General features: G+C 37.1%; 1 protein-coding gene across 2 annotated transcripts; it reads right to left on the bottom strand.

Moving 5' to 3' along the window:
- Positions 1 to 272: 272 nt before the first annotated feature.
- On the bottom strand, positions 273 to 3,899 carry LOC109180993 (formin-like protein 11). 2 transcript variants are annotated; one of them, XM_019330732.1, is made up of 5 exons: positions 2,594 to 3,899; positions 2,322 to 2,509; positions 1,989 to 2,224; positions 690 to 1,158; positions 273 to 583 (listed from the first exon to the last, which is right to left on the bottom strand). In XM_019330732.1, exons 1-5 carry the CDS (start codon positions 3,694 to 3,696, stop codon positions 321 to 323), a joined length of 2,259 nt encoding a protein of 752 aa, XP_019186277.1. In that variant the 5' UTR covers positions 3,697 to 3,899; the 3' UTR covers positions 273 to 320. The 2 variants fall into 2 exon arrangements, with proteins under 2 accessions (XP_019186277.1, XP_019186278.1); XM_019330733.1 differs by having other exon boundaries at positions 449 to 593; positions 695 to 1,158.
- Positions 3,900 to 13,130: the final 9,231 nt, after the last annotated feature.

The following is a 13,130-nucleotide window of genomic DNA, read 5'->3' as shown; positions in this document are numbered from 1 at the left end:
CATCAAACTGCATTGTTTATGGGTGTAATTACACCTTTAAAAAGTTGGAGGGGCTAATGGACTCTTTAACAAATGTTTGATGGCCTATTTGAGCCTTTTCCTTTTTTTTTTTTTTTTTTTTTTCTCTGAAACAAGAAGTAAAAAATTGACATTGATGATTCTAAATTCAAAAAGATAATATTGTGTTTTTTGTCTTACTTTCCAAGCACTTCTCTGATTAATTTACAGGATTCAGAAACTGGTACACAAAATCAAAATCAAAAGGACCAAAAAAAAACAAAAAGTAAGAGAAATTATTGAGAAACCAATCAACAAAACAGCTACCGGAATGGAGACAAAGGATTAGGACTAGTCGAAGGTTTAGAGTTCCTAAGTTCTTTACACACATGATCTAACATCCCCAAGAAATCTCTCACAATCACAAAAATCCTCAGCGGGTTTGGTTCATCTTTGCTCACATCTCCATGGAAATACTCTGTAATCTCTCTCACCCGCAACAGGACTCCATTCTCATCCTCCCGCAACTCCTTCAAAGCCCTCTCCGCTCCGCTCAAGAACGATCCCATCGAGGACACAAACCCACCTGCAATTTCGAACAGTATGATTACCATAACTGAATGTGCTATATAATAAAATCATTTATATTAGGCACAAAGTCTGATTGAATAACAACTTCTAATTAAATCTACCTGCAATTTCATCTGCTAAGTCTTTAAGCACGAGGCTTCGTATGCTTGTGATCCCAGCAGAGAGGTTCGAGACCGAGTTAGCCAACACGTCCAAGTCTATGGTGGCGGTTTTCTTCACGTTACAGAGCTCGGTGCTTAGACCCGAGACGAGATCTAAGCCCATTCTCCTGTAGTCTTCCTCTCTGCTGTCGTGTTTAATGTTTTTGGATTTGGTTCTTTGCTCGATCTTTCCCATTATGCTCTCGGAGACTTTGAGCCCTTCGGATCGCACGATTTCTTGGACCACGAAATGGAGCAGTGTGGTTTTGCCGTCGGTTCCCTTCACGTCTGCGAGCTTTAGGAGGGCATCGAGCTTGAACGCCCTGGCTCCTCCTCGGATTGTTCCCACGTTCATTCTGTTTCCGGTTTTTAGTACGGCTTCTAGTAGCTTTAGGAACAGACGACTCGATCTCAGCTCCTTGCAGGCATCCTTAAATGAATTCAAAACAAGTTTAATTAGCTGTGAGTGAAGAGCAAAGGTTAAATTTATGATATCTGTTATGTTCCAAGTCATGTATGTAGCTTAGTTCGTTAGTGACTTGGAATATAACAGATCGTGTTTGACATGCTGGGACTTTTATTAATAGTGGAGTACTCATCCTTATTCTTTAACATGGTTGGGCGGAGGACGATGAAGGACTAAGTTTAACATTAGGTGACTAGGAGATTATTGAATGGAGACATGAAAAGTCAAGTCGGGCCCTAAGTGACTAGAGGATTGTTGGGCAGAGGCCTGGAGAGAAAAGTTCAGATAACTAGAAGATTGTTGGGTGGAGGCCTGAAGGGCTAAGTCCGCACTAGATGGCTAGAGGATTGTTCTGTGGAGGCCTGAAGAGCCAAGTCCGACTAAGAGATTGTTAGACAGAGACTTGAAAAGTCGAGTCCAATGCTAAGTGACTAGGGAATTGTTGGATGGAAGCCTAAAGGGCAAAGTCTAGCCCCATATAGCTAGGGAATTGTTGGGTGGAGGCCTGAAGGGTCAAGTTCGCACTAGATAGTTAGGGGATTGTTGGACGAAGGCCTGAAGGGTCAAATCCAACATCAGATGGCTAGGGAATTGTTGGGCGAAGGTCTGAAAGGCAAAATCCAATACCAGATGGCTAAGGGATTGTTGGGTGGAAGTTTGAAGACCCCATCTCTCGAAAATGTGATGATATAAAGAAATAAAATCGTGACTTCGCTATGGACTATAACTTTTGATGTAGTGATAAACGTTTGATCCTAACATGCTATGACCAATTAACTATGGTTTTGTGTTACCTCTAGCATTGAAAAAGATTTTCTGAGATGAAGAACTTCATCACTGAATGTTTCTTGGTAAAGCATGGCTTCAACTCTTTGGAAAGCAAATGGCACCTTTAATATTGCTTTAACAAACTTCTCTGCTGAGCCCAATTCATTTATGTCTCCCTTATAGTTTGCCAGTTTGGCCTCTTCTTCCTTATTTGGCACCATTTTTGCCAGTGCCTCCAATTCTCGCAATGACAACCCTTTTCCTGTTTTCACAACATTCATAATCAACCCAACTCTGCATTATATTTTCCCCTTCTCTAATCTATAATCATATATTATATATATCAAATTTGATGTTACCTTTTGTTAGTGCTTCACAAACTTGGTTTGCACTCACATTCAAAGCTTTAGAGAGTATGGTTATGTTCTGTAATCTCTTAGGCTCGAGCACATGTTTAGTTGGAGATGGGGATTTGCTTTTGGCCTCATCATTCATTGAGTTTTGCAGGTTGTAGCCAAAAAGGGACTCGATCATCTCCTCGTCGAATCTGCTTCAGATCATAATATATAATCAGTGTATACAAAATTACAAATGTCTCGGCCTAATTGAGAAATGAAGAAAAGAATCTTACTCGAATGAACTTGGCTTCAGCTGGTCCCATACGGTTGAACGATTCGGTGCAGCTCTTACTTTGTCCCAGTGCAGCGGTTTCAGTCTTGGCAGTGGACTTCCATCTTTGCCTGCCAGTGGTGGTGGAGGTGGTGGAGATGGTGGAGGAGGTGGACCTTTCGCAAAGGGCGGCGGGAGGCAGGGTGGTGGTGGTGGTGGTGGTGGCGGTGGCACAGAAGTGGATGGACAATTTGGTTGTGAATTCAAGACTGGAAAGGATAGTTTTGAGTCATCTTGGGAGGTTTCCTCAGTGAGACTACTAGCTGAAGCATTAGATAGCCTAATGCTACCTGGATTGCATATAGAATGGAAGGAATCATCATCATCATCATCATCTAATGATGAATGGGGTTCATCAAAAACAATAATTTCTCCAGGTTTGTGGACTTGTGGGTCTGTTTCTTCTTTCTCTTTTGGTGTGATGATTTGGGTTGAGAGTGAGGTTTCAGTTTCTGGGAAAACTGGGTCTGGGCATGGATTTTCCAAACCAACTGCTATTGAATCAAGGTAAAAAAGGTCAGGTTTCACTGAACTCTTCTGCTGGGAGCTCAAATATTTTGATCTGCAGTATATTGTTCTCACTGTTTTCTTCCTTTTGTTCTGAAATCTTCTGCATCCCCACAACAGACACACACCACATAATGAGAATGTCACTCCTGCCGACACGAGAACCGCTGTCAGAACTCTTCTGAAACTCCCTCCCCCCTCCTTCTTCTGCTTAGCCTTGTGTGCTTGTGGGAGTGAAGGGTGGTGGTGGTGATGAGAATAACGGTGGACCGCTCGTCTCGGAGAAGGAGCAGGCGCTTCTCCGCCTTCAATCCCGGGAGCGGGAGAAGGCGATGGCAATGGCGAGGGCAAGGGAGACGAGTAAACAGTAGAATCAGCAGCAGCAGCAACAGCAACAACAACATCGTTTCGTTTTCCAAGTAAAGCTCTCAGCTTTTCAAGAACGACGACTCTTCTGTTACCATTCTCGTTTTCATCAAAACCGTGCACAAGAAAGAATGTGATGATGACGACGATGAAGAAAGCCATGGGAATTATCCGAGAGCCATGACCCCCCATAATGTTCCTGCACAACTCAAAATCTTTCGAGAAATCATCCGGATTTCTGCAACATTATTTGTTGTATATTTTTATCCTGTGCTTTAAAACACCAAATGTTTGGTTTGGATGGTTAGAGTGAAAATACAGTAGAAGATGCAAAATTGGGATAGTCTTTATTGCTACTCCAAGGAACCCCTGGCCCTTCCTTTTGTCCTATATACTTTCATTGCCCCCTTTTACCTGCTCTCTCCCCCATTACTCTTAATACCATTGCATTATATACCCACCTTCTATAAACCTATCATTCCTCTTTTACATAAAACATAACTCCATTCAAGATTGCTCCACCTAATACTAGACTTAACATGTTTTAATTTTGTTTTTATCTCTTCTGATTCTAATAATAAGATTTTTTTTTTTTTCTGATACCCATTTTGTATTTATAGGTGATAAAGTTGTTTCATTAACATTTTTGACAAATGTCTCTATGACTAGCCTTTTTGTTTCCCTATGAAAGGCTAACATAATGCTTAGCATAGGGTTGGTATTGAGTGTGATAGGGTGCTTTTAGGGCTGAAATTTTGATTATGATTGTTAAAATGAGAGTGATGAGTGCTACATTTTGATGAAGATTTTGTGGCCATCCAAAAGTCATGGTTCAATCTCAAAGTGTATCCCTTTGGAGGGTCCCAATTGGTTGGACTTGCCTTGCATCTTAGGGGGGGAGAGTGACATTTCAACCCTACATTATGAGAAACAAGAAAGGGAACAGAAACTGTCCATTTCTCCCCCCATGTGAGCTTCCCAAACGCAGATCAGATCCAATTACAATATACATCCATCTACATTACATTCCTATGCAACATGCTTTGAATTGGATCTTTCTTGATGTTGAATTAGCTACTAGCCAAATATTATTAAACCACAAGTTAACCTAGCAGCTTGGGTACTTCGTGCATGTACGAGCTTAACTCAATGGTTTAGTAGGCAGTATTTGAGAGAAGAGAGTAATGTTCGAATCTCGGTGACAGCAGTGTAGGAATCATGCCCAAAGTAGACAAATTTCTTGTGTGCACCGGTATTTGGCCTTGTCTACTGAGCCATTGAGTCACCGTGATTTACATCCTCCCAAATGCTCTGTCAAGCCGGGGTGTGAGGGCCCTTGGGGTTGAGGATTCAACCTTTGGGGTTTAGTTTTTGTACTTCGTAAATGAACTACTAATTAATTCAAGACAAATTATACTATCAACTGTGGATCATGGATAAATGTTCACTTTTTGTATACTGAATGTTCATTTTTAGATAGTATACCAAATAATGAACTTTCAGTACACACACAAAGAGCATTCAATGTATTAAAAATAAACTTCAATATACTAAAAACGAACATTATATCAGTGGTTTACTTTATAAAGTGAACTAACTATATGGTCTATGGTATAATGATTGTTAATTCAATCATAAGGTTAGAGGTTCGACAGTTTTGGGCTAAATAATAAGATAGAATAGCCAAACACTTTGTGCTCAAATGGTATGTAGTGACCTCTCCATTATGGAAGGTCATGAGATTGATGCTCAGTGGAGGCGTTTAATCTAAAGATAGATATTCAATATACAGAGTACTTTAAATTAAGTATTCAAAATTGTAATATTTGAATGCATGGACAAAATATTTATAGCGACTCATTATGGAGGGAACCACACATCCCATTTGTTTAGAGCCCTCTATGCAGCAACACTGTCAGGATATTAAATTTAATTTATTGTAAGAAATTAAGAATGTATAGAAATTGTTGTTGCTTCATCCCTCCATTTAATGTTTACTTAAAATATTAAAGATGTTGCTAGCTAGATACTCTATAATTCCCACTCGGCCACTCCCTAACATGTTACAGAGTTTTTTTTTTTTTTTTTTTTTTTTTTGGATAAATTCTTTATCAGTAATTTATGAAAATAAATAGTTTTTATTTTAAATTCGAAAGTGACTAACAAAGAGTAATAATTGTTGACATAAGATGCATTTTCGTTTAAAAAAAAATAGTTGAAAGGGAAAGTTAATCTAGATTCTAGACTTTAAAATACATAAAAGGGAAAATGGCACTTTTTACCCCTGAGTTATATACTTATAGCACTTTTTCCCCCTCAATTATTTAGGTAAGCACATTAGCCCCCTCAATTATTCTAAAAGTGGTGCCTTTTCCCCTTAATATATTAAATTGACATTTATACCCTTAAAGTAAACATTTTATTTATTTTATTACTCCAACAAATTATTGCGTATACGTAGGCAGGACCACGGTTCGGTTTGAATTGAACCGAATACTAAAGCAATCGAATTAATAGTTTACGGTTATAATTCAGATCTAGAACCCAATGTTTAAATATCAATTTATTAAAATTATGTATCAAAAAAATTGAATCTTGAACCGTGAACCGGCGGTTCCGGATCTGATTCGCGATTTTGAACCGTCTTTATTTTAAAATTTTATTTTTTATTTTAAAATAGTCTAAATTCAACAATAAATGTATTTTATTTTTTCAGTTCGGAACATGAACCATCCGTTCTGGTTCACGATTTTAATAAACTCTTAAATATCGAATTTTGATTCTAAATTGTAATTGGAATATTTCGGTTTGGTTGCTATGGTGTTTGTTTAGTTTGAACCAAATTATGGTCATAATTTGTTGGAAAAAAAAAATAAATTTAATATTTAATTTAAGGGTAAATATGTCCATTTAACATTTCAGGGGGAAAAACAGCCATTTCAATAATTTAGGGGAAAAAAATGCTATAGGTATATAACTCAGGGGGAAAAAGTGCCATTTTCCCTACATAAAAAGATTATATACATACTTTCAAGAGTAAAAACATTTCCCCATTTTGGTGTATTGTAATGTGTTGACTGTCAAATTAAGTGATTTTTAAAAATATATAGTTGACTTATATATCTTGATGTGGTACATTACAGAATGTTTTTACTCTTAGTATTATCTAATAAATAATGTTGAGCAGCCTAGCTATTTGCTTTCTTGATTTAGACTGGTTAGCTATGAAAAATTTAAATCGATTTAACTCTTTATTGTCTTTTATCAGCTAAGATCACAAGGAAAAATTTATCTAATGAACACCATTAAATAGTGATCACAGATTTTCCTCGTCATCAAAAAAAATGTTAAATTAATTTTGTAAATATTCATGACCGGAAGTCTTTCTCAAAGACAAGGTACAGTCCATAAATGTGGGTTATTGTTGTTGTTTTTAGGTTTGCCTTTGCAATTTGCATGACATATAAAGTAAGATGGAATTAAATAATGAAAAAATTACAACTACTATTAATTTGAAAAATGTTTTTTTTTTTTTATGAAAGAGAAAAATATATAACCACTATTTAGGAATATATACAGGTAAATTATATTCTTATATAATAGTCAGTAAACTATATATGTAAATCGCACTAAGAAGATTCTATATGATGAGTTCGACCTAGAAAAAAAATGTAATAGAATTTTTATAAATAACTCAAAGTTTAAAGTGCAACTAATAACATATAGACTGTAATTATTAACACTATAGACTACATGGGAACAAATCTAAAAAACACATATGTTAGAAAAAGTTGTGGTATCTTTATAAATATTCAAATTTTAAAGTGCAATTTTGAACATGGCAGAGTGCATATGTTCATTGCATTTATAGTTTATAGATATGCGGGATTGAATTCAATGGTATTGTTAGTTGTACTATATAGTGTTGTTAATTACACTATAAATGTTGAGTTATTTACTAAAATGTCATTGCATAGCTTTCCCTCTTTCATTGCTTTAAAGCATTAGATTTTCCCATAGCAATCACTACTACAGAAAACGGATTTAACGTCTACATTATAACGTCGGTTTTTTGAAAATCCGACGTTAAATATTTAAAATTATTTTTTATTTTTTAAAAAAATACATATGACGTCGGTTATTTGGTATGGCCGATGCCGTATATTAAATAAAAAATAAATAAAAAATAAATACGAGATACGACGTCGGCGTTATACGTTGTCGACGCCGTATCTCAAATAAAATATATATATATATATATATATATATATATATATATATATATATATATATATATATATATATATGGTATACGGCGTCGGCGACGTATATCGCCGACGCCGTATACTCGAATTAAAAAAAAAAAATAATAAATAGTAGATACGGCGTCGGAGAATTAATCTCCGACACCGTATCTCTAATAATTAAAAAAAATAAAATAAAAATGGTATACGGCGTCGGCGACATATAACGCCGACGCCGTATACTCAAATTAAAAATAATAATAATAATAAATAGGAGATACGACGTCGGAGTTAAATCTCTGACGCCGTATCGAATAATTAAAAAAAAAAATTAAAATGGTATACGGCGTCGGCGACGTATATCGCCGACGCCGTATACTCGAATTTTTTTAAAAAAATAAAAAATAAATAGTAGATACGGCGTCGGAGAATTAATCTCCGACGCCGTATACTTAAATTTAAAAAAAAAAAATAATGAAGCTAGCTAGAACTTTTCAGATCAGCGCCCAAACATTTCACACTCAACATTTCACTCCTCACTCATCTGCTCCAAACGCCCTACGCCACCGCCGCCGAACGCCCTACGCCACCGATGCTCTCCACCGCCGCCTAAGCCGTCGTCCACTGCCTCGCTCACCGCACGTCGACGTTGTCCTCAGCCTCGCTCGCAACAGTGCCGTCGTCTTCGGCCTCGGCCTCGCTCGCCGTCGCCCAACGTCATCGCCGCTCGCCGCCTCTCCTGCAAGGTACGTACGTGTATATATATATATATATATATATATATATATATATATATATATATTATAAATTAAAAATGGTTATGTATATATATTTTTTGAATTTTGAATTTTATATATTATTATTGTGTATATTTTCGAAATTTTAGGAATAACTGTGTATATATATTTAATTTTATAAGTTAGTGGGTCAATTATGAATTGTTGTGTGTATATGTGGAATTTTATGAAATTTTGTTTATATATTATTGTGTATATCTTGAAATTTTAGGAATAATTGTGTATGAACATTAAGGAATAAGGTTTAGTTTATAGATATATAGAACAAATATTATGAATATAATACATAATTTAAGTGAACAAATCTTAGCTTGCTAGGTGAATCTTGGTCCATAATTTGCCTTTTTCAAGTATATAACTTACCAAATAATTTAAGTAAACAAGCTAAGTGTATAATACATGATGATGTTATTGAATATATTGCACTAGTTGATACTTAATATAAAATGATGTTGTTTTGGACCAAGGCCCACCATGCTAGGTGAATCTTGGTCCATAATTTGCCTTTTCAAGTATATAACTTACCAAATAATTTAAGTGAACAAGCTAAGTGTATAATACATGATGATGTTATTGGATATATTGCACTAGTTGATACTTAATATAAAATGATGTTGTTTTGGACCAAGGCCCACCATGCTAGGTGAATCTTGGTCCATAATTTGCCTTTTTCAAGTATATAACTTACCAAATAATTTAAGTGAACAAGCTAAGTGTATAATACATGATGATGTTATTGAATATATTGCACTAGTTGATACTTAATATAAAATGATGTTGTTTTGGACCAAGGCCCACCATGCTAGGTGAATCTTGGTCCATAATTTGCCTTTTTTCAAGTATATAACTTACCAAATAATTTAAGTGAACAAGCTAAGTGTATAATACATGATGATGTTATTGAATATATTGCACTAGTTGATACTTAATATAAAATGATGTTGTTTTGGACCAAGGCCCACCATGCTAGGTGAATCTTGGTCCATAATTTGCCTTTTTCAAGTATATAACTTACCAAATAATTTAAGTGAACAAGCTAAGTGTATAATACATGATGATGTTATTGAATATATTGCACTAGTTGATACTTAATATAAAATGATGTTGTTTTGGACCAAGGCCCACCATGCTAGGTGAATCTTAGTCCATAATTTGCCTTTTTTCAAGTATATAACTTACCAAATAATTTAAGTGAACAAGCTAAGTGTATAATACATGATGATGTTATTGAATATATTGCACTAGTTGATACTTAATATAAAATGATGTTGTTTTGGACCAAGGCCCACCATGCTAGGTGAATCTTGGTCCATAATTTGCCTTTTTCAAGTATATAACTTACCAAATAATTTAAATTAAAATGTTGTGAGAAAAATGTAATACTAATTGGCCGAAATGAATATAGTGTAGTTGTTGTAGTAGTTATAATTATATAAATTTGTTAAAATGTTGTTAACAAATGTTTAACTAGGTTATTATTATTTTAGATTGGCTTGTGATGGATAAAATGTAACACCCCGTGTTACGACCCCTAAGATCAATTAAATCATTTAATCAATTACCCAAAAGAAAGAATTAGATCACAGTAATTAATTAGGAAGGCCCACCATAGTCCACGGGCCCTTACCCCTAAACCCAATCCTTAGTCCCAAAAGAAATAGAACTAGCAAGCCCATAATATTAGTTCCTAAACTAGGACACCTAAATATATAAATAGGGGACTTAAGAGGCACCTAGAAACCCCCACAAGAATAACGCCCCACCTCCCCGAAGAGCTCCAAGAATCCCCCTAGAAGAAATCAAGAAAGCAAGAAAGCTTAAAGAAAGACCCTTCATAGCCAAGGAATTAATTAAGGCTAAGAGGTAACCCATGTCTCAACAAAACTTATTTTCATAGCTATGATTTCCCCCGTAGGATTTCCCCGTATTATTGTGTATTGGTGACTTGTGATATTATTATTGATGATTGATGGGATAATTCCATGGGTGATCTTGATATTGGGAGATTCTTGATAATTATGGTGTTCTTGATGATTATGTGGAGTTCTTGATGATTATATGTCGTTCTTGATTATTGTATGGCATTCTTAATGCTTATGTGTTATTTGTACCGAATCTTGTAATTAGAAGACGAACCGTATTCTTGTTGATATAAAAGTGATTAGAACCCTAGGTTGTATCGTATGATCTTATTCTTGGTTTATCGGGTGGGGAAATCGCATGTTTGGGTGTTGATTATATTTAGGAAAGCATGATAGGTTATGTGCCGTTCGTTTCTTGTATTTGATTCGTTAATTGTCTACGTGTTGCCGTTAATTGCATTGTAAAGTGTCTAAGCATGGTTTCGGGTTCCACAACGGTTCCCGGGGCGTAAAGTGTGTGAAAAGAGTCAGTGGGGGGTAGGTGGGGGGTAGGGGACCCGCCACCTACCCACGGCCGTGAAATACCGCCCGGCAGCGGGTGGCCGGCGGGCGGGCAGCTGCCCGCCGGCGACCCGCTGCCCGGAACAGTAAAGTCCGGCGAGTGGCCCCCCCACCCACCGGCTACCCGCTGGAAATTATCCCACCTTGGGATCCAGGCTTCCCCGTTTGATGTTCCCCCGTTCCCCGTGGTGTCCCAACGGACTCCGTTTATCGTGCCTATGTCTAGTTTGATATTTCGGGTACCGTTCGTAGGTTATGGGTCTATTATATTGCATGCTAGTTGAATTGGTATCACGTTGACCTAGGTGGAAGAAGCATGAACCCCTTAGGACTATTCTTAGTATGTGAGGGATCACGCATAGGTTTTGTTATACGTTTTCTCCCCCTTCCCAACATGTTAATGTGGGTTGCATGTACTTGCTATATGTTATGTGTGTGTGTAACCCCGAGTTGGTTGAGATCAATCGGGCTATACGGGCAGTCGGATGGGCTGAGAACCATACCGGCTGTTAACCAGGCTGGTAGAGACCGGTCAGGTATATAAATATTATATAGGACTAAGTTCCACTATACGGGCAGTCGGATGGGCTGAGAACCATACCGGCTGTTAACCAGGCTGGTAGAGACCGGTCAGGTATATAAATATTATATAGGACAAAGGTCCACTATACGGGCAGTTGAATGGGCTGAGAACCATCTCAACTGTTAACCAGGCTGGTAAAGACCGGTCAGGTATATAAATATTATGTAGGACAAAGGTCCATCAGCCGGTTGCGATCGGCTCCTCCGTAATGTGAGACGGGGCAGGGTGCTGCGGGGCCGTGTCAGAGCTATATGCGCTGACCCTCATGTATGGGCATGCGATTGGTCCTGTGGCGCCAACAAAGTGTGCTATTTGATGAGATATGGATGAGTTGTGTTTATGAGTATATTGGGGGATTTGACTATGGGATTTATGCTAGGGATTGTGTATGATGGGTTATGATTATTATTCGTGATCAGCTTTATCTGTCTTGCCTGTTGTGGATTGTATACGCTTGATTATAACTGTTGCTTGTGTCTAGCCTTATCTGTCGAGTCATTCCCGGTTTTAAAAGCTAGAGTCTCGTAGGATATATCTTCATGCTTCAAAATGGTTTTCGTATATCTATATATATCTCTATATGTATTGTATTTCAACGCGTTGGAGTGGGTTACCAGCATCTCTCGCTGAACAGATATATTTGGCTTTCAGGCACAGAAGAATAAGTCACTGGAGCGCGCTAGAACTTGGAGCGTAGAAGTAGATAGTTTCCCTTCCGGCCTGTGTGCCATGTTTATGCATTTACATTACTAAGGATATTAGATAGTTAGCTTGTGCACCTGAGTTCTCTAGCTCAGGTGTGGCATAGCACCCCGCACCCTTGTATTATGTTTTGGGATTTAATGAGATTTCACCTTTATTTTATAAGTTTTAAGTGTCTTGAAAATCTGGGGTGTTACATAAAAGTTGGATGAAAGCTAATCGACTTAGTCAGGAATATGAAGATGGAGTTAGAAATTTTTTACAGTTTGCAAATAATAACCTTCCGAATAGTAATAAGAGGTTCTTCTGTCCTTGTACGAAATGTTGTAATCAGAAAAGGTTAGGTGAAGAAGACATATATGATGATCTAATTGTTAATGGGATTAATCCATATTATACACAATGGATTTGGCACGGTGAAAGCGATGTGGCTACAACATCTAACATGTATGTTGACAATGAAGATGATGAGTCTGAAGATCGGTTGGATGAAATGTTTCGCGATGTTGGAGAAGAGTTTACCAATCGGTCAAATGAGTTGGATGAATTATTGAATGATTCAAAACAACCTTTATGGCCAGGGTGTAGTAAATATACCAGATTATCTGCTGTATTAAAATTATTCAACTTGAAAGCTGGGAATGGGTGGAGCGACAAGAGCTTTACTGCTTTACTTAAAATAGTCAATGATATGCTTCCAGATGGTAATGAACTTCCCAAGAGTACATATGATGCCAAAAAGATGTTGTGTCCCATGGGTATGGGATACAAAAAAATACATGCTTGCCCTAACGATTGCATATTGTTTAGGAATGATTACAAAGACTTGCATGCATGTCCAATATGCAGGGCATCTCGTTATAAAACAAGAGAGAGT

This window comes from Ipomoea nil, unplaced genomic scaffold (assembly GCF_001879475.1).
Source record: "Ipomoea nil cultivar Tokyo-kokei standard unplaced genomic scaffold, Asagao_1.1 scaffold1043, whole genome shotgun sequence".
NCBI classification, from domain to species: Eukaryota; Viridiplantae; Streptophyta; class Magnoliopsida; order Solanales; family Convolvulaceae; genus Ipomoea; species Ipomoea nil.
The sequence above is the reverse complement of the archived record's forward strand: the minus strand, read 5'-3'. Positions and strand labels throughout refer to the sequence as shown.

Excerpts from the sequence above, each read along its gene's own strand:
- LOC109180993 (XM_019330732.1), bottom strand. The coding sequence starts at position 3,696 with ATGGGGGGTCATGGCTCTCGGATAATTCCCATGGCTTTCTTCATCGTC. Across the intron at positions 1,159-1,988 it reads AATCTTTTTCAATGCTAGAG|GATGCCTGCAAGGAGCTGAG; the intron begins GTAACACAAAAC and ends AATTCATTTAAG. Across the intron at positions 584-689 it reads CTTAGCAGATGAAATTGCAG|GTGGGTTTGTGTCCTCGATG; the intron begins GTAGATTTAATT and ends TCGAAATTGCAG.